This window comes from Rhinatrema bivittatum, chromosome 1 (genome assembly GCF_901001135.1).
Source record: "Rhinatrema bivittatum chromosome 1, aRhiBiv1.1, whole genome shotgun sequence".
NCBI lineage: Eukaryota > Metazoa > Chordata > Amphibia > Gymnophiona > Rhinatrematidae > Rhinatrema > Rhinatrema bivittatum.
The window spans coordinates 616,745,711-616,770,438 of record NC_042615.1 but is presented as its reverse complement, the minus strand read 5'-3'; the positions used below and the strand labels follow the sequence as shown (position 1 = coordinate 616,770,438).

The 24,728-nt window shown below is 44.7% G+C and overlaps 1 protein-coding gene across 3 annotated transcripts in view; it reads right to left on the bottom strand.

The window, feature by feature from the left end:
- Positions 1-18,704, bottom strand: part of FEM1C (fem-1 homolog C) — a 61,456-nt gene extending 42,752 nt beyond the window's left edge. The window contains exons 1-2 of one of the 3 annotated variants that reach the window (XM_029571314.1): positions 18,603-18,704; positions 17,392-18,114 (exon numbers count right to left, since the gene is read on the bottom strand). In XM_029571314.1, coding sequence (XP_029427174.1) covers positions 17,392-17,935 — 544 coding nt within the window. In that variant the 5' untranslated portion in view covers positions 17,936-18,114; positions 18,603-18,704. Of the gene's footprint in view, positions 1-17,391; positions 18,115-18,341; positions 18,576-18,602 lie in introns of those variants that run through there. The other 2 variants (XM_029571298.1, XM_029571305.1) reach the window with 2 other exon arrangements.
- Positions 18,705-24,728: the final 6,024 nt, after the last annotated feature.

Sequence of the window (24,728 nt, the reverse complement as noted above, 5' to 3'; positions counted from 1 at the left end):
ACCATGTAGAACTGGTGGATAGTAATGCATGCAGATAGCACTACTTTTTGAAACATTTTCTTGCCAAAGTTATGCAGACGTTTGTGGTCTTTTCCTGGAAGAGAATTTGAGTGAATCCGTGTCTTTTGCTTTTTTCATAGCAGATTCATCCACTACAGACTGGTGAGGCAGCTGGTCGACAAAGTCCAGTGAGTGCTGGATTCCAAATTTAAAATCCAACTTCTAAGCTGTGGGAGTTACTAAAACAGGGGTTTCACCACATTCTCATCTTTAGAACATGGAGGATGCTGTGAACTGGAAGGGTCACTGATTCCACTGGAGTGTCTAGTATTTTAAGAATCTCTACTCTAAGCCTCTTGGATTTCTTCACTTTACAGACATGGATACCTAGTGCTGTACCCATCTTTTCCACAAACTCAGAATAGGTAGGATCCTCTGGGAGAGAAATGTGGTCTGGAGGATTTGGATGAGAGGATATACTGGCAGAGTCTTCATCAGAGTCTAAAAGTATTGGGTCGCTTACCCAGGACTCCAGTGATGTAAAGGACAAACTGGGAGGAGCTTCCGAAAAGCAACCTGGTCTAACATCTCTGACTTACTAGAAGATCCCCTGAGCAAAGATTCTGATAAGTTCACTCCTATAGATATTTGGACTCTGGTCTATGTTATCACCATAGTGACAACAGAAAGGAGAGGCTAGAATGTTTCTTCAGTTTCCTTGGTCAGAGAAGTAAAGAAACTCCTTACCAAGTTTACAATTTGGTCGAGTGACTGATGTGTCCTCTGGCCTAATATAAGAGGTGGGACATCATATTCTGAGACCAGGATAGGCTCCTGTATGAGAACGGGTAGGATGTTAGAAGTAAGCCATACTATGGAGGTTACCGGTTCTGCAGTCTCAAGGCAAAGTCCTTCCGACATTAGTCTAGGTGGAATGAATGCCCTGAATACCGGCAGGAGCAACCTGACCCCCCTTCTTCCACATATTTTGGATGGGATGTATACAGCTGTGCTGAAAAAGAAGCCTGATAAATCAGAGTAAGGTGAATGCATTGGTGGCTTCAACGAGGAACAGTTTGGACATCTTGGATGCTTTGGTATGCTTCAACTGGTCCTTTTGAAATGCATGTCATGGAATCTGGCAAACGTCAGAGCTGCGCCATGGGTCCTTGCAGTGTTCATTATGGGATTGTATAATATAGTATCCTGAGTGCCTCAGTACATCCTGCATCAAGTGTCTCAGCGCTCCATACGTCAATTGCATCAGTGGAAGACGCATCGAGCAAGTCAGTGCAACGTGCTGTTGGTGCCAATGATGGTCGTATTGACAGTGACGATGCACCCTACTTAGAATGTTTATGCAATGAAAGCTGTGGATGACTCCAATAGCTGATGCCATTTTGTCTCAATGAAGGGCAGCTAGTGGAACTAGACCCCACAGCTTTGGCTTGAGCAGATCAGGAGGGAGGGGACAGGACTCCTTTCCTGGCGAGACAATCAAGGCTGCACTACAGGACAAGGACCTACTATGGCTCCAGATAGATTTATGCAGTTCTTCGATGGTGGCTAAGCAGAATACCATCCCTTGTCTAGCCCTGAAGTCCTCTACCACACCTATGGGGGTATATCCTAACCCCAGCATGGCACCCCTTGACACCTATTAATCAGTCCTTGTGATTAGTTATGGTAAAAAGCAAGTATTCCAAATATACCATCAAGACTTGCACTGCACAAACAGTAGCTATCAGTTATACCAAAAACTAACTAGCAACTGCTCAAGCTTTACGCATATGAAGTGCCAGTGAAAACCATATAAATAGCTCCCCATCAAGGTCATCTTCAGTCCCCGAGCCCTGAAAAGGCAAAACCTGCTCCAGGACCTTTCTGAATCACTGTACTCTACCAAGCTTCTCTCTGCCCTCATTTCTACCCATCTCCTCTGCCTCTCTCTCACCATGAGCATCCCTTCCTACCCGCCACATGCCTCTATTGCTCCACCATGGAGATTGCTCACATTTAACAAATGAAATTCTGAAGGATTCATGATAGCTCCAAAATGATTTCATATTTACAACTCATTACTGCAAGCACATTCATCTCATGTAACTAAACTGTAAAAAGAACACTGCTGGTAAGTGAGCTATTCCATGAATAGTGTCACTGACTTATAGGAAAACATCTAGAGATGAGGTAAGACACTGACAGCTTCCTCATATGTAAAAAATTCTGTTACACAGCATCAGTTTTGGTCAAAATACGAGCAAGATATTTAGTGATTACTCCACTGCTATTTCTTGCTGTAATTTTTTTTTAAACCACTGTTTTGGTTTTTATGCCATTTGAAATTTCTAGTGCTTGAGATTTTAGTTTGTCTTATACAGTCTTGGAAATTTTTGTGTTTATTGTAACCTGCACTAGGTGTTTACAGGACAGGATAAATAAAGTATACTTGTAATTCCTCCATTACGTCTCCCAGAATTACATATACACAAAATACATTACAGTAATTCTAATACACATAAGATTAATGATCCAATTTAAGTCTGGTCCCCAGGGAATTTTACCAGATTTTTCCAATCTGCGGCTATACATCCCCTGCATAATGGAATGTAAATTCGCCAACTAGACCTTTTGCATAGACAGCCTATAAATCTTCAGAAATAAATGTAAGATTCAATTTGCTAAATATAAAAAGGGTGGCAAAAAAAGTCAAGGGATACTGCAGATTAACTGGAAAGGAGGAGGAGAAAATCATTAGTGGGACTGACCAGGAGATTACAAATGGGGGAGGAGGGGGAAATCACTAGAGAGAAATACAGAAATACTAATGACAGGTGAAGTTAGACATCTGGACTGCTCACTTGGATCTCCCTCTAGCAAAAATGAGAAATTACTACTTACCTGATAATTTCCTTTTCTTTAGGACAGTCAGATGAATCCACAACAAGTGGATTATGCATCTCTACCAGAAGATGAAAATGGAGCAAACCGACGTCACAGTACATATACCCCTGCAGTGACCCCAGCCTGCCAGTATTCTCTTTAAAAGCAACTGTGGACAGACTAGCAAAAAACTTGATTAAATACAGATAACCATTTCAATATTCAGCCAACAGATAACACTGAGCTCAGACAAGAATGTATTAATGTTAGTCTAGGGATTAGACTAACACTTACCAGTAATCCCTGTAACACGTAGTCACACAAGAGGACCATAATGCAATCATTTGGCAGCCATGGTAAGGAAGCTGGATTCATCTGACTGTCCGAAAGAAAAGGAAATTTTCAGGTAAGTAGTTACTTCTCATTTCTTGGCGTCCAGTCAGATGAATCCCGAATAAGTGGGATGTTTCCAAGCTACTCCTGAATAGGGCGGGAGGCTGCCTGCAGTCCAGTCAAAACCGCACGTTCAAAGGCTGCATCCTTCTGGGCCTGCACATCCAGATGATAATACCTGGAAAAGGTGTGCAAAGGAGGACCACGTTGCAGCTCGGAAAATGTCAACAGGAGACAATAATTTCACCTCCGTTCCACTGCCTGAGCCCTAGTGGAATGAGCCCTAACCTGACAAGGTAATAGCTTCAAAGCATCCACGTATGCAACTGTAACTACCTCCTAAATCCAGCGAGCTATTGTAGCCCGCGAAACCAGCCCTCCTTGTCTAATACCACCATGAAGAACAAATAGGTGATCCGACTTCTGCAAAGGCTTAGTAACCTCCAGATACCTGACAATCGGGCCGATTCAGTAAAGTCCGCGGGAGAGCGGGCGAATGCCCGCTCTCCTGTGCGTGCAATTCAGTATGCTAATTAGGCCCGGCAGTAAAACCAGGTAAAAGGAGACGCTAGGGACACTAGCGCATCCCTAGCGCCTCCTTTTACGACCGGAGCGGCGGCTGTCAATGGGTTTGACAGCTGACGCTCAATTTTGCTGGCATCTGTTCTCGAGCCCGCTGACAGCCACGAGCTCGGAAACCGGACGCCGGCAAAATTGAGCGTCCGGTTTTCGACCCGACAGCCACGGGCAGACTTCAATTTTTTTTTTTTTTTTTTTTTTTTTTAACTTTTGGAAAGTTTCGGGACCTCCGACTTAATATCGCCATGATATTAAGTCGGAGGGTGCACAGAAAAGCAGTTTTTACTGCTTTTCTGTGCACTTTCCCGGTGCTCAAAGAAATTAGCGCCTACCTTTGGGTAGGCGCTAATTTCTGAAAGCAAAATGTGCGGCTTGGCCGCACATTTTGTTTTCTGAATCGCGCGGGAATACCTAATAGGGCCATCAACATGCATTTGCATGTTGCGGGTGCTATTAGGTTCGGGGGATTGGATGCGCATTAACAGTGCGCTCCGGAGCACACTGTACTGTATCGGCCCGAATGTGCCGCTTGACATCCAAGGGTCACAACAGACAATACTCCTCTACATATCTCTCTCTGTCCAGAGATGGCAGAAAGATGGATTGATTCAAGTGAAACTCAGTGACCACCTTTGGTAAAAAGAAAGGAACAGCACACAGCTGTAGCGCCCCTGGAGTCACCCGGAGGAATGGCTCCCGGCATGACAAGGCCTGCAATTCAGAAACCCTGCACGTAGAATTGCCACAATAAACAGTTTTCAAGGTCAGTAACCACAAGGACAGGGTACACAGTTCTCTAAACATAGGGTCTGCCAGAAAAAAAGTACCAAATTAAGATGCCATAGGGGCATCGGAAACCGCAAGATGATGTTTCACTCCTTTCATGAAACGGGCCACATCAGGATGAACAGACAAGCATATATACCTGAAACAGGCGAAAGCCGCTAGTTGAACCTTTAAGGAATTGAGGGCCAAGCCTTTATTCAAGCCATCCTGCAGAAATTCCAAAAAGAGTGGGATCTTGACTGAAGAAGAAAGAATACCTCGATCCTAACACCAGGCCTCAAATACTCGCCACATCTGCACATAGGCCAAAGCAGTGAAGAACTTTCTAGCTCTTAGCAAGATGGAAACCACTGCCATAGAATATCCATGTTCCAGCAAGTGAGCCCTTTCAAAGTGCCATACAGTAAGACAAAATCGAGCTGTATCTTTGTGAAAAACAGGTCCCTGCTGCAACAGGTTCCTGTGCATTGGAAGTCCGTCAAAGAAGCAAACCCACCAGGAGCCTCCGCAGATATGCATACCACGGTCTTCTGGATCAATCTGGAGTGACCAAGAGCACCATCCCTCTGTGGCACTTGATCCTCCAAACCAATCTGCCCAACATGGGCCATGGAGGAAAGGCATACAGCAACTTTTCTTCTGGCCACTCCTGCCACTAGGGCAATCGATCCCCAATGAATTCATCTCTCTCCTGCAGCTGAAGAATCGCGGAACTTTCGCATTACATGAAGTCTCCAGCAGGTCTAGGAAAGGGAGACCCTAGAGATCCAGAATCAGCTGAAATGCCTCATCTGACAATGCCCAATCTCCTGGGTCCAGACTCTCCCTGCTCTTACATTGTCTTTTCCTGCTTTGTGTGAGGCTGAGATCATCTGGAGATGCACTTCTGCCCATTCCATCAGTGGATCTATTTCCTGCAATACACTGTCAAACTCGCTGTCGCCAGGGTTATCACAAACACACGGAAATCCAATCACATCACGCCCATACTCAAAGACCTCCACTGGCTCCCCATAACATCCCGTATTCTCTTTAAAACTCTAACCATAATTCACAAATCCATCTACTCCTACAACTTCAACTGGCTTGACGAGCCCTTTTGTCTCACATGCTCGGATTGACCCATCAGGTCCATCAACAAAGGAACCTTAACAGTACCCCCCATTAAAAGAGCCCACCTCTCCGCCACAAGGGATCGCGCAATCTCCATTGCAGGCCCCAAACAATGGAACTCCCTCCCGACTACACTTAGACTTGAGTCATGCTACTCTAAATTCAGAAAGAAACTAAAGACCTGGCTCTTCCAACAAGCCTATCCAGAATAGTTGCTTTCTTTGACCAACAAGCCTACCCAGAATAGTTGCTTCCATAGACCTCCTTCCCTTCTAATTTCATGCGCCCATTCGCCTCTAATAAATTCTTCATCATTAAGATTAGAAAACTTCCTGTAACCCCTACAGGACCCTGTATATATTCTCTCTCTTGAACAGTTTGTATATAAGTTGCACCATTGCATATAACCTTACTGTTTACCGTTTACTGTTATGCACATTCTATACTTCTGTACCTCTCTAATTACTCATACTCCTCCCCACCCCCACTCTCCTGTTCATTGTATTTTCATTCTTTCAGTTGTAAGGTAAACCGGTATGATGTTTGCATACTAATGCTGGTAAATAAAAATCTTAAATAAATAAATAAATAAATACTTGTTGGCTTTTGGTACCTCCCTGCCGACTGTTGTAAGCTACAGTCGTTGTATTATACGACATTATCCGGAACGATCGACCCTGCGCCCTGTTCCCAAACTGCAAACATGCCAACCGGACCACCTTGGCTTCCAGCCGATTGATGTTCTAGAGAGACTCTTCTGCATTCCAGCGTCCTTGCGCTGTCAGCTCCTGACAGTGAGCTCCCCAACCAAGGAGGCTCACATCTGTTGTCAGTACTAGCCAGTCTGGTGGTGTTAGGGAAACTCCCTTCCTTAGATGGTCCACCTGCAGCCACCACAGCAGCTGGGAGGAGACCGCCATCAACAGGTGAAGTTGAATCTGCGGGCTCCACTGAGATATCAGGGAGCACTGAAGAGGACTCATGTGCGCCCTTGCCCATGAGACAACTTCCAGGTTTGTTGCCATTAAGCCAAGTACTTGCAGGTAGGATCATATGGTCGGATACAGAGTGTTCATCAACAGACTGAGCTGTATCAGCAACTTCTGAATTCGAGCTTCCGGCAAGAAAACCCTGCCCTGCTTCATGTTGAACCGAAGTATTCCAACGACTGAGCAGGCTGAAGGCTGTTCTTGGCCAAGCTCATCACCCAGCTGAGCTCCTACAACAGGAAAGTCACCTTGTGAGTCACTAGGCAGCTCTCTTCCAGAGACTTGGTTTTTATTCAGCCAGTTGTCCAAATATGGATGTTCTAGGATCCCACCCTTTTTCAACTCTACCGCTACTACTGCCATTACCCTAGAAAAGATCCTGGGAGCAGGAGCCAGACCAAAGGGCAGTGCCCAAAATAAAGTGGCATCCCAGAACTGTGAACCACAGAAAGTGTTGATGTTCTAAGTCAGATGGGAATGTGAAGATACACCTCAGTCAGATTCAGAAAGGTCAGAAATTCCCTTGACTGCATGGCCATTATCACTGAGCACAAGGTTTCCATGCTAAAATGTTTCACTCACAGATGATCAGCACCTTTGAGATGCAGGATGGGATAAAAGGAGCCCTCCTTCTCGGGCACCTCGATCATCACAGGAAAACACACTCCATAGTTCTATATGGTTCTAATCCTGGAGAAATTTCACCATCCTCAAGAGTCAGGATTGGCGTCATCATTCGTGCCATCTGGATCTCTATCTGGCAATCCCGCTGCCGCTCTAGGAGTACTTCGGTGCTTAACAATAGGTCCAGACAAGTATCCTACCTGCGACTCTGCTCTGGGGACATTGGACAGGGCTGAGGACTGCACTTGAAGAAAGGATTGCAATCCCTGGAAAAATTCTACCCATGAAAAGGTAGAAGTAGCCATCCCAGGAGGTATCTAAGGTGTACTTATTGTGCTACTTTCCTCTGCTGAAGAACCAGTAAGGGGAGTTCCAAAATCAAGCACCCCAGCTGACATGTTTTTACCCAGGCCTACATTCAACTGGGAAGACCCAGGTTTAGTGAAGTCAGAGGAAGATAATTCTCCCTGAGCTTCCAAACAGCGCTGGATCTCCTGGCTGAGATGCCAGAATATGACAGGCAGTGCAAAGAGAAAGCCCTTTAAGTTTCTTAGGTACAGGCGCCATTATAGTCAACAGTATGCTGAGTGGTGACCGGAGGCATGTGTCTGTTTAAAAAAATAAAATAAAAAAAAGGTCCAAAAAATTCTAGGCCTCCAACCTAGGCATCCCTAGAATAAGTGCCACAAAACTTAAGTGCACAGCAACACACAACTTGTGCGCACAGTTCAGCGGCACCCTTAATGGCCGCACAGACTAAAAGACTTAGTTGGCTAAGCGTCCAAAAACTGAATGCACAACCTGGATGCACAGCTAGACGCACACACCAAAACGACAATCCTTAGAGGGCAACTTATAGAAAACGAGCAAAAACACCATGGGCCTACCACACAGCATGCAGTAAAAAAGCTTCAGAGCAGGGCCTAGCCTAGAGACTGCTCAACCCACCAGGCTGCCCATGTCCTTTAACCTCCCATGGAGCGGGACAAGTGTCAGAACAGCACACTGAGCATGGAGAAAGAGGGAAGGAGGAAGCCCTACACTAAAAAAAAAAAAAACCCCTCCGTGCATATATATATAATAAATTTGCACTGCTCTTCTGCAGTGATACCAAATGGTTCCTCCCTCAGTTGAGAATTCTTGAGGTGATTTCCATGGTCCCTCAGTCCGGTAGCTGATTTTCAGCTGGCATGGACTTAGCTGACTAAGCAGTTGAAAGGCAGGGGTGTAGGAAGCAGAGTCCGGCGGTGACTGAATATGCCCTCTCCCCTGCAGCTGGAAACCTACTCTGTACTCAGCCAGGTAAGGGTTGTTTTGTTTTGGGGTTTTTTTTAGTACTGAGGAGAGAGAGAGAGCGCAATATACTCAGGAGTATTTAAAAAAAAAAAAAAAAAAAACCCTTACCTGAGCTCAGCAGAGTAGGTTTCCAGCTGCGGCAGGAAAGGGCATATTCCGTCACTGCCGCACTCTGCTTCCTACACCCCTGCCTTTCATCTACTTAGTCAGCCAAGTCCATGCCAGATGAAAATCAGCTACCGGACCAAGGCTCTCATCTGAGGGACCACGGAAATCACCTCAGGAATGCTCAACTGAGGGAGGACCCATTTGGTATCACTGCAGAAGAGTGGTGCAAATTTATTTTCCTTTTCTATTTTTTTTAAAACAAAACAATCCCCCAGTAGAGAAATGCATGTCCACCTTCTGCTGGAGACAGAGAATACTGGCAGGCCGTCACTGCAGCGGTATATATATATCGTGACATCAGTTGTTTTGTCTACTGGTAGAGGTGCATAACCCACTTGTTTTGGATACATGTGACTGGATGCTAAGAAACAGTTTTTCAAGAACCTAAACCCTGGCTGACTGCCTTCCAAACCGACAATTTCTCATCCCTTTCAGGGAAATTCTTCCTGAATTTAGAGGTTCAACAGTATCTAGCCAATGCCCTTTCAATCTCAGTAGCCTCCTCTTATTTTCAGTACATTATACTATCCCAAAGATCATCTCTTCTTTAAGGTTTTCTAAAGCTAATCATTTGTATAACAAAGCACAGACAGATAACAGGAGCTATTCCATCTGTTCCAGTACCACAATGCTATTCTGACAAGGCCCCAAGTGCTGATAGGGAACTATCAGACTATCACAGGCAGAGAGCAGAGGGGAAAGATATAATTTAAGGGAAAAGCTACTGGGTAGTCTCAGAGAGATTGATCTGAGCAGCAGGGTGTTCTTGCCTATGGCAGAACAGGCTACAAGTGAAAATAACCCCATCGTGCTGCTGCAAGTGCCTGCCTGTGCGGATGTTTCTGGCAATATGACAATGGTCCAGGGCAGGACATGCGGTGCCATGTTATAGATGGCAGTGAATGTCTGCAGAAAGATAAACGGTCGAAAGAAAATCTTTCATAACCGGTTACATTTTGGTCATTTAAACCAAACAACTTTAGCATATGAGCTTCCTTTAATAGATGACCAATTAGAGGCCTTCTATATCTGGTAACTGACAGAGAGATAATCTTAGCAACATGAAGGAAAAGCAAAGAGCAATATAGAAGCCCAAAGGAGCAAAAAGAAAAATATATACAAAATATAAAAAAAACCCCAAATAAGACAGATGTATTTAATGAGCTATAGTCAACAAGGATTTACCCTACAGACGTCTTGCCTCACCAATCTGCTACATTTTTGGTCTGAAGCGGTTAATAAGTCAAAGGATAGTAGGCAATACCCTATTATGGACTGCGAACTGGCTAAAAGTAAAGCAAACAGATCGTAGGACTAAATGGTCAGTTTCTCCAATGTAGGAAGATAAATAGTGGTATACCCCAGGAATCTGCAATTGGATCAATGACTTTTAATATAGTTATACATGATCTGGGAAAAAGGAACAAGTTTTTCAGTCACAAGCAAATTGTGAGAATTTGCTGGGGAACTACGCAAGCCTGAGCATTCAAATGGCAGATAAAATGTAATGTGGACAAGAGCAAAGTGATGTACAATGGATTATTTTTCCTAACTGTAGTAACATTGATGTTAGATTCATATTAGGCGTCATCACCCAGGACAACATTGTCATCATGGACAGTATATTGAAATCCTCAGCTCAGTGTGCAGCAAGCAGTCCAAAAAGCAAACAATGTTAGGAATATTACAAATGAAATGGAGAATGTCATATATCTCTGTATTACTCCATGATGTGACCACACCTAGGAAACTGAGTGCAATTCTGGTCAGCACATCTCAAAAAAGATACAGTAGAACTAGGAGATTTGGGCCTTCAGCTTGCAGAAGAGATGACTAAGACAATATATGATAGAGGTATCTAAAATCATGAGTGGAGTGAAATAGGTAAATGCAAATCACTTTTTTACTCTTTCAAAAATACAAAAACTCTGGGATACTCCATGAAGCTACTAAGTAGCACATTTAAAACAGAACTGGAGAAAATATTTTTTTCCTCTCAATGTACAAATAAGCTCTGGAATTTTTTGCTGGAGGATGTGGTAAAAGAAGATAGCTTAGTAGGGTTTAAAAAGGTTTTGGATAAGTTCCTGGAGGAAAAGTCCATCAACTGTTATTAGCAGCATGGGGTCTATCTGCTGTTTGGGATCCTGCCAAGTTTTTTGATTTGGATTGGCCACTGTTGAAGACAGGATACTCTGCTTAATGGACCCTTGGTCTAATTCTTTCATCTTTTCCCAAAAAAATATTGCTAAGTATTATTTTAGGTTTTCTTTCTACTGCAGGTTTCAGATATTATTGAACTGCTCTTACTACTTATGCTGTGTGCTAGTTAAGCAACATTCGAGGTTACGGTCACATTAAGCCACCTCACATTCCTGGGAGCAAGCCAGTAACCAATTGGCCAGAGACATCTATTGTTAGAGACCACTCAAGTTTGCAGCTAAGCTAAACCTCAAGAATGCTGTTGAGGCAATCTTCAAAAGGACAAAGATTTCAGCTTCAAGGAGAAAACAGCCTAGAAAATTAAAAGGATGTAAAAATATCAGCTAAGATGTTTTCTTTCTGCAGCAGAGACAAGAGAAGCTGCCATGCAGGAGCAGTCTGAAGGGCAAGCAACAGTTTGAGAGAATTTCTCCTGCTGCACTGAGCATCATCTGTGTTCACCTCTTGGTTTGAAGGTGGTCTAGCAGGATTCAAAGCATTGCTGCCTACATCAAGTCAAACTCCCCCACTTTGTAATTAAGGATAATAGGGAGCTTCTATATTTCAAGAGGTCTGAGGCAGGTGAGCAGTGATTAGGCCATCAACCTTGCCTGACGAGACCCTTTTTCCTTAAAACTTGCAATTCTTGCCTTGCCCTTTGCTCCTAGCCAGATCTGGCCACAGGTAGCTGAGCATTATCAGTCTCTCCTCTTCATTTTGTTACCCCAGTAAATGATGCCCTTCTAAGTCATGGCACCTGGTAGACACTTAACTACCTTGGGTCCCCTTTTCTTCCTGCTTCCATATTAAACTTCCCCAACGGATTCCCTCCCCTGCTAGAAAGTTCATCCTCCTCTGCGGTACTTTTAGGGAAATCCTGCATATCTGAAACCCATCACGCCCTTTTCAAATCTTGGGTTCCTACCCACTAACGACTAAAGGACTGGGAGAATCCGTAGTCAGTGCTTCCCAGACTTGTCCTGAATACATATAAAATAAATGTGCAACACTGGAGGCTTAGTATATACAAATTTAATGAATATTCATTGTGGATATCCTGAAAACCCGACTAGCTGCAGGGGTCACTAGGACCGGTTTGGGTAGCCCTGGTATAGAGGAACCATTAGAGGTATCTGATGCACTACCTGTTTATGAGCAGGAGGAGAGGAAATTAAAGATACTCCACATAAAGGGGCCGATGCAATACTGTGCGCATGGCTCAACACAATTGGAATTGCGTTTTAGATGTGCGTCCATAACCCCAGATGCAAAACGGAGGATTAGTGCATCCAAAGTGCGTGTAGCTAACAGCCCTTATCATATGTGAATTCCATGTAGAGGAGGTTATTAACTAATACCCACGATGCAAAATGTTTACTGCGCAGCCAATACGCCCATTGTAATGCAGCAAATTTTACGCCAGTCCAAGGTTGGCGTAAAGGTATGACACACAAGGGCTCATTGCTAAAAACAAAAAAGATCCTGCTGCGATTCCTCCTATTAGTATCATAGAGATACTAAGTAGGAGGAACCACAGAAAGCAGATTCAGTTAAAAGAAAATAAATAATTCTGGGCGCCCAATATAAATGTACAAGACACATGGTCCAGGACCAGTATCTTGGGCTGGTAGTGGGAGAAAAATGGACACTCGTATTGAGCGTCCGTATTCCCAACCCGCACTTGACAGCCACTTCTCCTGTGCGCCTTATGCCAAGGGGTAACTAGGGACACACAATTTTTCCTAGCGCCTTTTTAGCGCGACCCCTCATTTAAATATTGCATCGTGCGCCCAGGAGAGGTAGCTGGGCGCGTGATAGGAAAACAGGCACTCAACATTGAGCACCCGTTTTCTATGCACAAATATTGCATCGGCCTCAAAGGGCATTAAAAGAAAGTCTGGTGGAAGGAAGAGGGATCCATTTGGATGGAATTAGGAATTTACTAGTGACACTGGCAGCATCTCTCAAGGCAGGGAGCTGAGGGAGGGCAAATAGGGATATCACCTTCCTGAGATCCTGTGTGAATTGTTTTTTTAGATCTATGTTACCTAAACTAGTTAAGGAGGACAGAAGATGTTTCTTTCCTCACATGCCCACAACAAACTGATGTCCAGGAAAGGAAAAAAAGTAGTAAGCTTGCTAATGTATTATAAAAACAACAATAAAAATAAGAAGGGTAAATATGTGGCTACAAAAGAGCATAGGAGCAAAGGTCTATGTGCAAAGCCTTAATAATAAAGTCCTCAACATGAAGGAAGGACCCTGATGGCAGAGGCTGTTGCTGTCACAGATATTATACAATGAGAGTTATGACTACATTCTAGACTATGAAAACAGCAGGGTAAGCAGGAAAAGAAAAAAGTATTCATATAAAGGAGAACAAAACCAAATGTAAATATAGGAAATGGAAGAGGCACTGGGTGTTTCCCTAGAGACAGCAAACAAGGTTGCCATTCGTACTGGTGTGATCTAGCAATCTTCAGCAGAGGAGATTAGCTGTAGAGAGATTTAGAAGCTATCCAAAAAGCAGCAACTAAAGCAGAGGGGTGGATCAGAGTCTGAATCAGTACTAGGGGGGGTGACCTGTTAAAATAAATAGTAAAAATGCAGCTGAAGTCACTTTAAGCAGCATCCTGGGGTCCAGGAAACACTGGACAATATGGTTCAGTATAATACAGAATAGGCCAAGAAAAAAAGCAAGTGTACTGCACTTCAGGAGTACTAAATTGCTTAACATGGGGGTGGGATGCCAAGGGTTCAGTTTATGAGCAACAAACTTGTACATTAGGAAAATAAAAAGCAAGAGAAACAAAAGTTGGTATGCTTTTTTAAGAGAGATAGTTACAAGGTAAGATCATAGACCGATAAAGAATCTAATGGAACGGCAGGAGGAAACATGATAGCAGAAAAATCCTGTAGGGCCCATAAAGTCTGCCCATCCGCCCCATTAATTTAGCTTTATAATTCCCATCACTCCCTTGATTTCTTGACTTTGGATACTGGTTTTTTGGGTTGGTTTTTTTTTTTTTGTCTCCACCACCTCCACTGGGAGGCCATTCCATGCATCCATTGCCCTCCCTGTAAAGAAGTATTTCCTAAGAAGAACATAAGAACCTAAGATATGCCATACTGGGTCAGACCAAGGGTCCATCAAGCCCAGCATCCTGTTTCCAACAGTGGCCAATCCAGGCCATAAGAACCTGGCAAGTACCCAAAAACTAAGTCTATTCCATGCTACTGTTGCTAGTAATAGCGGTGGTTATTATCTAAGTCAACTTAATTAATAGCAGGTAATGGACTTCTCCTCCAAGAACTTATCCAATCCTTTTTTAAACACAGCTACACTAACTGCACTAACCACATCTTCTGGCAACAAATTCCAGAATTTAATTGTGCATTGAGTGAAAAAGAACTTTCTCCGATTAGTTTTAAATGTGCCACATGCTATCTTCATGGAGTGCCCCCTAGTCTTTCTATCATCCGAAAGAGTAAATAACAGATTCACATCTACCTGTTCTAGACTTCTCATGATTTTAAACACCTCTATCATATCCCCCCTCAACCATCTCTTCTCCAAGATGAAAAGTCCTAACCTCTTTAGTCTTTCCTCACAGGGGAGCTGTTCCATCCCTTTTATCATTTTGGTCACCCTTCTCTGTACCTTCTCCATCGTAATTATATCTTTTTTGAGATGCGGCAAACAGAATTGTACACAATATTCAAGGTGCAGTCTCACCATGGAGCGATACAGAGGCATTATGACATTTTCCGTTTTATTCACCATTCCCTTTCTAATAATTCCCAACATTCTGTTTGCTTTTTTTGACTGCCACAGCACACTGAACCGACGATTTCAATGTGTTATCCACTATGATGCCTAGATCTCTTTCTTGGGTAGTAGCACCTAATATGGAACCTAACATTGTGTAATTATAGCATGGGTTATTTTTCCCTATATGCATCACCTTGCACTTCTCCACATAAAATTTCATCTGCCATTTTGATGCCCAATTTTCCAGCCTCACATGGTCTTCCTGCAATTTATCACAATCTGCTTGTGATTTAACTACTCTGATCAATTTTGTATCATCTGCAAATCTGATTATCTCACTCATCGTATTCCTTTCCAGATCATTTATAAATATATTGAAAAGTAAGGGTCTCAATACAGATCCCTGGGGCACTCCACTGCCCACTCCCTTCCACTGAGAAAATTGTCCATTTAATCCTACTCTCTGTTTCCTGTCTTTTAGCCAGTTTGTAATCCACGAAAGGACGTCGCCACCTATCCCATGACTTTTTATTTTTCCTAGAAGCCTATCATGAGGAACCTTGTCAAATGCCTTCTGAAAATCCAACTACACAACATCTACCGGTTCACCTTTATCCACATGTTTATTAACTCCTTCAAAAAAGTGAAGCAGATTTGTGAGCAAGACTTGCCTTGGGTAAAGCCATGCTGATTTTGTTCCATTAAACATTCCCGAGTCTAACCCCTTTCACCCTCTTCCTGTGACCCCTTCCTTGTTCTAGAGCCTCCTTTCTGTTGAAAGATGCTTGCCTCCTGTGCATGGAAACCTTTGAGATGTTTGAATGTCTCTAATATATCTCCCCTCTCTCTCCTTTCCTCTAGGATGTAGAGTTTATCCCATATGCTTTAGAAGGATGACGTCAAATCATTTTAGTAGCTACGCTCTGGACAGACTACATTCTGTTTAAATCCTTTTGACGGTGCTGTCTCCAGAACTGCACACAGTATTCCAAGTGATGTCTCACCAGAGGCAAAGTGCCTCCTTTTTTCTTCTGACATTCTTCTCCCTATTCAGTCAAGCATCTTTCTGGCTTTTGCTGTTGCTTTATCCACCCATTTGGCCACCTTAAGGTCATCAGATACAATCACTCCCAGATCCCGCTCGCTTAGAATATCACCTCTCCTTTGGGTTTTTGCATCCTAAATGCATTACTCTGCATTTTTTAGCATTAAAAGAAGTCAGAGAAAAAAATGTATACCAGCAGAGAGAAAATAACTCTCATCCCCATTTTTTTAAGAGATGAGAAAAGACTGAAGTGTATAGGTGAGATTATGAGATATAGCAGAATGGGAAGCATAAGTGGAGAAGACCAGGAAAAAACATTAATGCAAATACTTTTGTGCAGTACACATTACATGTTAGATGGACTCTATTTATAGAACAGAAAAATGTCTACAATTAGCAAAATAAAACAAAGGTAATAGGGCCAAACGGAATATCTCTTAGGATATTAAGGGACCTTAGCCAGGCAGGCAGCTCCATTCTCAAGCACACAAATCACTCACTGTAAACACAAGTGGCTCTGAAGCAATGGAGAAAGGCAGAAGGCTGACTGACACCAACAGGCTAATTAATCTGGTTTAGCAATGTAAAAAAAAAAAAAAGTTTTTTTTTTGTTTTGTTTTTTTTACAAGGACTGAATCATTTTAAGTCTAATACATTATAAAAGATACAGCAACATGGATTCCTGGACAGACTACAAATTAATCTGGCTGGATCACTGAGAAGTTAGACTGACTTATGGATACAGTTAGTTTTCAGGAAGGTCTTTGGCAGAGAAGATTCAAACAAGCTAGCCTTTAGGCACAGATCAACTTTTTTTTTTTTTAGTTACTGATTGATATAGCCCTTATGGTGTTTCCTGTTTTGGTTTAACTATGTTCTTTGCACCCTACTGCCTTCAGGCACCAAACTGAAAACAAAGTTTCGCCCCCACCAACATATATATAAATAAGAAACTGTGTTAAACACATTGATATTGCAATGAAATAACCATATATATAGCTTTTCAAGATTGCCAGGTGACTCCATAACCTAAGAACAAGACAATTGCGTCCAGAGTTTACCTTATTGCATGCACAGACCCATAGTTCTGATTTTCCCCATCAATATCCCTAAGAAAATCAGAATTACAACTTCATCCGTGCAGTGGTGGTATCTGTTTTAGCCTGTTCCTAATCCTTATGAACATGGATACCAGTGGATAATAAATTATATCATCTTGTATTAAGAAGTTAACCCTTCACTCCTATCCTTGACATAAATATAAACCTTTTTAGGGTTGTCAACTGGCTAATCAGGTCCTAGTTTTACCCTATCACAGGCATGGATTTGCAGTCTTGCTGTTCTTAACCAATGCAATAGGGAAAACGAGAACTGCAAGTCTTTGCAAGCAATAGGACAGAATCAGGACCGGATCGACCTGGCCTGGTGCCAGCTGGCAACCCTGGGAATGGGAAAGGCCCTCGGATAGCTTCTGAAACCCCTAAGGGGGGGGGGGGGGGGGCGGCTCTTCCCCGCTTGCAAGGTCTCGCTTCCTTGCCCACCTTTCACACTCTTGCGGTTCACATCGGCGCCTTTCTCCAGCAGAAACTCGGCGATCTCGCGGTGGCCCTTGTAGCAGGAGATCATCAGGCAAGTGTGGCCGTGCCGGTTGGCCACCTCCAAGTCGGCGCGATGCTCCACCAGGTAGCGCACGATCTCCAGGTGGCCGTCGAAGCAGGCGGCGCGCAGTGGGGTGGAGTTTGTCAGGGTGGTGTTGTTGACAGCGGCGCCGTGCTGGAGCAGGGAGCGCACCACCCGTAGGTGGCCGGCGGCCGAGGCGGCCCAGAGCGGGGGCGCGCCCTCGATGGTCTCGCCGTCGAAGCTGACCGAGCCGCCCGCCTCCACGGCGGCACTGCACTGCTCCAGCAGGTACTCCACCATGTCCAGGTGGCCGTAGCGGGCCGCCATCAGAAGCGGCGTGGCGCCGTTCGTCTTCTCGGCCACCAGCGAGGCCACCTCGCCGTGATCCTTGTTGCCCAGCAGCTTGCCCAGCAGCCGCAGCTTGCCGTCGCGGGCCGCGTTGAAGACGGCCGTCTTCAGATCCATGGTTGCCCCGCAGGCAGGCAGGCGGGAGGGGAGGAGGAGGAGGAGAAGGCTGGAACAAGATCCGATGCTGCGGTTGGTAAGGGAGGAAAGAGCTGCTGGCTCCCGGGTCACCGGCGGGCGGACCTCAGGTAGGCGGAAGAGAGCATGCGGGCCCCCGGTCCTGCAGGGCCGCCGCACACCTGCGGAAGAAAACGGAGAGGAGTGAGAAGGGATCCAGCCTCCCTCCCTCCCTCCGCTGCCCGGGCGGATACAGCCAAACCCGACCCCCATAGTATCCATCCCGCGGGCAAGTGAGCTACACGCCTCTGTGCGCCCGGATCCCCCCCTCCCCCGGGATACTCGGCTCACACCACCGCCCTCAATCCCCAGCCTCGAGCGCGTGGGGCGCTGCTCCCGGTTCAGTTACCGCTATTCGCGGGGTGGGGGGGGCTCAAAGCCAAGTAGTGCTTGCCCTGGCGGCACAGCGAGACGTCAGGAGACGGACTCTCACCTACTGCTGCAGCACCCGAAGACGGGTAGCACTCATGCAGCAACCCCCCGCCGCCTCCCGCTGCGTAACAACCGGCTGCTACCGCCACCGCCGGAAGCGCTCGCGCTCCCAGCCCTCCGCCGAATGACAGCAGCTTGAGACAAGGAGGAAAAGAAGGGAAACCCGACTCAACCTAACCTGCTTCCGCGGTTCAGCCATTCACAGTGAGGACTCAGCCGGCCCCTGCTCCGCCCACCATTGTGACGCTAGCCTTTAAGGCTCAGAAGCACGGAGGTTTCCTCATGTAAGAGACAGCGCAGCTCAGTAAGGTAGGTTGAGAGCAGAGTCAGGACTGCGCTCTCTCATTCAGGTAACTTTATTGGTGTAACAATTTGTGTGTACTGTTCTAAAGCAATAGTGATTAAAGGAAGAAAACTGAATAATAAACTTACAGTGTACAGAAAGGAAAGTAACAAAGTTCGAGGTCTGTAGAGATGTTCCTTATTGTGCCTGGTTATAATTACATTTCTGGCCTGAGGCTACTGCCAAGCTGTAATATATTTTGCTGCTACAGCTCCTGTTTCACCTTCGATTACACAAATTTTCCTGCACATTATTTTGTGGGAAGTCTTATTTTCTCTTGTCAGCTTTGGAAAATATTAATATAATTTCTTTGGGGGAGAGGGGTGTTTGCACACTACAAGAGGAAATACATTTTTGTTTCTATTGCTGCTTCTTTGGGCTTTCTCTTTCTAATTTGTGGCACCTTATTCTGTATTGGTGATTGTCTGTGTTCTCAGCTTATCACTGAGGTTATTTCTGTAAAGCTAGTCAAAAAATGTATTGTTAATCTAAAATAAAAAGATATTTTCTTACATATTGGTGTGTTTGTTTTAATGTGTTTAAACATTTATTTCTGTGTGGAGTCTGCTCCTTTACAATAAACTTTATTGGCATGAAACGTTGTTTGATAAAGTAATACTTTAAGGACAAGACGGATTAGATTTTCCCCAGCTGATGTCTATGAGAAAAATGTTGAGCACATCTGGCTGTAAGTGGTAAAAGGAAAGGATTCAAAGTATTAAAGACAAAAGGAGTAAACCGACACAACTTTGTGGTGAGAATCATCAACACTTCAACTCTAGCCCTCTTCCCTGTTTCTCAGCTTCTTCTTAATCTATTGATCTCTGGAGCCCAGCTTGCAACAGTAACATAGTATGTCATTATAGCCTTGACTTTCCCTTTGGCCACTTCTGTATCTCTATCACATTCTTGCTTCCTTTCTAAATTGAAAGGAGGAGTACCACAAAGCTATCTTTGTTCTGGGCTAATAGCAGCTACCTTTTCAATTCAGCTTATACTACACCTGAAGTGGGATCAGAGCTCTCTCACAGACCAGTGCAGAAAGGTGCATTCAGCTTGCAGTTGAACATGCATTTTCTGTGTGCAAAACATACTGTCAATGCAGAAAGCAGTTTTGCACGCAGAAAATGTGCATTTCTAAATGGGATAGGAATACTGCTTAGCGCCCTTGCATGGAAATTCCATGGACTTCCCCCCCCCCCCCCCCCCCTTATTAAGAGTTTTAAGTGCCAACACAGTAGTGCTGGAAACAACTCCAGCTCTGACCCAGGGGCTACGTTTCCAGCGCTAAGAAAGTTGCACTGACCAAATGCAGTCTTTCTACAGTGGGCAGTACTGCTTAAGGCCCTCATTTGCATATGACTTCCATGTGAGGGCACTATGGAGTGTGTCTGTTTAGGAATGCACATTTTCTGCATGCAAAACTTACTTGGATAATTGCCACGATCGGTCAGGAATGTCTTTCCCCCCACCTTCCCAAGCTAAAATATGCATTCTCCCTGTGCTGAACACACGTTTTATAGTTAATGCACATTTTTAACTCCTAATGCATTTGCATAGCATTAGCTGACTGCCTCAAGAGTTAAAAAAATGTAATCTAAGTGTTAAGAACGTGAGCTGAAAACCAGCACATGCTTTCTTAGTGCTCAGATTATTGCATCTGCCTGAGTATCTTCAGTAGCTGGGGCTCTCCAGCTGCACTGGCATTAGTTTGCTGTGTGTGTGTGTGTGATATCCAAGAGAGTGAGGTCTAAAACAGAAATTGATTTAGATGCATTTGTTTTTTCCCCATTGCATTTTGAAGTCTATCCAATCCATATAGAGAATGAAACCAAATGACTATACCCAAAACACAGCACTGCCATCACTTAGAAGCCTTCTCTTTCAGTATAATCATATATCATAAAATGGTTTCAATGGGAAAATATTCAGTATCCATTTTTTGTTCATTTTTTCTCCTTGCACCAAAGTGAAGAAAAATGGACACTGAATATTTTCCCACTGAAACTGTTTAATGCAATGAATGTGCTCTGTGAGTTGGCTGCAGTATGCCTCCATGTGTACTCGAAATATGGAGGATGAAACTTCCACATTAAAACATGTCATAAATTAATATTCAAATTGATGATTTTTTAAAATCAGTTTGATTTGATTTGCATAGCTTCTTTAGTCTCATTTTTTAGAGGAAACATTTTGTAGTAATTCATGAATTAGAAATAAAATAAAGAGATGTGTGAACATCTCATGATGTCTAGTTTTCTTTTTTGGTACATAAATTTGTTCATGGTTATTGTGAAGCGTGGTGGATGTATGAGCCCTTTGTGCTGTGGCACAGTTGACGCAGCCTTGAGGGCAAACCCACGAGGCCAATGCCGACAGCTGGCAAACACACCTTGTAGTGAGACAGTCTGGAATTTCACCTATACCAGCCACTTCCCCCACAGATTGAGCCCTAGGGTTCTGGCAGCCAGCAGAACTTAGGTGTGGGTCCCTGTGGTGGTGACGATAACCAAAGGCACAGCGAGGTCAAGGCAGGCAGCAGACTAACAGACAGGCCGATACAGCCTGCTTTTGGACGCGCATTTTCCCTTACCCCTTATTCAGTAAGGGGAGGAAAATGCGCGTCCAACCCGCAGCACCTAATAGCACCCTCAACATGCAAATGCATGTTGATGGCCCTATTAGGTATGCACGCGGGATACAGAAAGTAAAATGTGCAGCCAAGCTGCACATTTTACTTTCAGAAATTAGCGCCGACCCAAAGGTAGGCGCTAATGTCTTCCAGCACCAGGAAAGTGCACAGAAAAGCAGTAAAAACTGCTTTTCTGTGCACCCGCCAACTTAATATCATGGCGATATTAAGTCTGAGGTCCCAAAGAGTAAAAAAAGTCTAAAAAAAAAAATTTGAATTTGGCCCGCGGCTGTCGGGCCGAAAACCGGACGCTCAATTTTGCCGGCGTCTGGTTTCTGAGCCCATGGCTATCAGCGGGCTTAAGAACCGATGCCGGCAAAATTGAGCGTCGGCTGTCAAACCCGCTGACAGCCGCCGCTCCTGTCAAAAAGGAGGCGCTAGGGACGCGCTAGTGTCCCTAGCACCTCCTTTTGCCCTTTTTTACCACCAGGCCGCTCTCCCATGGACTTTACTCTATCGGCCTGAGAGTCAGGGACAGGCCAAGGTTAGGGTAGGCAGCTAGCAAGATGGTCAGGTCTAGGCGGTAGACAATTGTGATCAGTTGCAAGCAAGAGGTTGATGTACGAAGAATCAAGCCAAGGTTGGACGAAGACACACTGAAGACATTGGACAAGACAAGTAGGATGAGGTGGGCTCGACAAGGAAAGCTGGAGAAGACAAAGTTGGAAGAGTCAAGGCTGGAAAGCAAGGCTCAGGAACCAGGCATGCAATCAGGAATCAACACGCAGGAGCAACATTCAATACTTCAGGAGTAGAAGACCCATTGCTGAAGCGAGGAACTGTTGCAGGACCTTAACTTATATAGGTCAGGAGGCTAACATTGGAACCGTCGCTCAGGGTTTCCCGCCTTGGCCCATATATTATGAAAATATGCATGCATATATGCACATGCCTATGGGAAGGCAGCAGCCTGGCTGGGATGGTTGCGTCAGCGATGGTCAGTGGCATTTGGTGATGGGTTTGCTGCAACAGGAGGCCTCTGGTAACATTGGGCAGTGGTGGGGTGAGTGCAGCAGCTCAGGGGACCATCCCGTGAGCCACCAAAAGAAATAATTATAACTTCTACAAAACCAATGATAGGGCAGCCTTCAAAATGATTGATGGCATCACATTGTGCTCTGACCTACCTGAAATAGCAAATGAACTGGCCTGTTTCCCTATAGGAAATAAAAAGAAGGGCCTCTCATATCAGGAGCATCTAGGACGCATGAGAAGTATAAGCAGGGGTGTTATCATCATCGTCATTATTGTTTATTTATGGCATGCTTTTCCAGTCAGAGAGTTCAAAGTATATTACAAACAGAGTGTGATAGGTGGTGTGGGTGTGAGCCCTTAGTGCTGCGGCACAGATGATGCAGCCTCATAGGCGAACCAACGAGGCCTATGCTGGCAGCTGGCAAACATGCCGTGTAGCAGGACAGTCTGGAGCTTTGCCTCTACCAGTCACCTACCCCAAGGATTGAGCCCTTGGGGGTCTGGTGGCGGGCTGGACTTAGATATGGCCCTAAGGTGATGAAGTGAACAAGAGACCAATGGCATGCCGAGGTCAGGGCAGACAGAAGACTAAGAGGGTCAGAGGCAGACCAAGGTCAAGGCAGGTGGCTAACAAAAATGGTTATGCTGAGCAAAAGGTCAGGTCCAAGTGGCAGGCTAACATGGTCAGGTCTAGGCAAGAGGCCAAGATCCAGAGAGGGCAAGTGGAGAAGAGGTCACACAGAAGAGACTGGATGAGACAGCAGGATAAGGCAAGGCAGGAGAGACAGGTACCAGGAACACAAGCAACACTCTCTGCTATGGCAGGAGACCATTGCTGAGTTATCTGTGGGGCATCAGAAGTGGTTTTAAATACCAGCAGCGATTGATGTCATCACTGGGTGCCCGGGTCCAGATTCCAGCCATGGCTTCTTTAAGAGTAGGTGTATGCCATGCATGGGTACCTAGAGAGGGCTGTAAGGAGCAGGATGATAGCTGGCCTGGGCGCCACGATGGAGGGCCTGGGCGCCATGCTAGCATGTGAGTCACATGATCAGCCTTGGTAGCAGGGAGTGCTGTTCCTGCTGCATGCGGGGTCTGTCTGCATTGGGGGTAAGTGAGGCAACTCGTGGGAAGGCCCCCTGAGCTGTGCTTCATAACAGTGATTTTGCAGTATGCTGCACTACAGTGCGTATAATAGAACAGTACAAGCTCAAAGATTTATGAGCATTTTAATAGAGAGAGCATGGCTCAGAGCAACAGTTTATATAAAAACAACATTAGTACAGAGCTCAACTAGGTTAAGGCATGTGCGACTAGAGGATATTTACTGTGTTGGACATGGCAGGGTGTCAATTTATGTTATAGAGCTGAGTATAGTACAGAAGGCCAGTTAATATTAGATAAGAGCTCACGTGAAAGGACTTCAGATATAGGTACCAAACACTTACAAAGGCCATAGCATATGAATCCCACATGGGTGTCTTGATTGGTAGAGAGAAAGGGAATGGAGCAATGTTCAGGGAGTTTGAGTTACTTTTTTGCTCCAAAAGCTGCCTCAAATTGTCAGGTTTTCACTAATTTTCTGAAAGAAAGAAAATCCTAGGCAAGTCTGATGTGCAGTGGTAGGGATTTCCATAGGGTAGGGATTGATCCTGAAAAAGTTCTCTTTCTGGTATAAATGATGCACATTCATTTGGGGGAAGTCTCTGTTAGGTGGGTTTGGGTGCTGAGTGAAGGGCATGGGTGGGCACATATGGGGTTAATGCTTTATTTAGATAGGCGAGTACAAGACCATTGAGGATTTTCTAGGCTAGGTTCAGAAGTTTGAATTTGATTCAGTACAGTGTTAGAAGCCAGTGTAAGGATTTTAAGACAGGTGTTCATGGTCATATGGGCTGCGGTACTTGTATCAGTTGTAGGCGGTGATTGTGATAGCTGTGCTTTCCAGGAGAGGATGGAGGTGGCAAAGCAGGCAGAGCTGGAAGAAGACTGCTCTGATCATTGCTGGTGTTTGATGGCAAGTTGGGAGTCTAGGATGGGCCCTAGGCTCTGGACTTGAGAGTAAGGGGATAGGGTTGTTTCCTTTAGATTCACTTTTGGGAGGAGGTGGCTGGTTTGTGTTTTCCAATCTTAGTTTTCTTCGGATTCAGGCTTAGTTTATTTTGGCATAACCAGTAGGCAGTTTAATCAAAGCAACTGTTTAGATTGGTGATGGCCATGAAGTGATTTATGTTGAGTGGGATCAGCAGTTGGATGTCATCGGCTTAGAAATAATACGTGGTGTGGTGATCTTT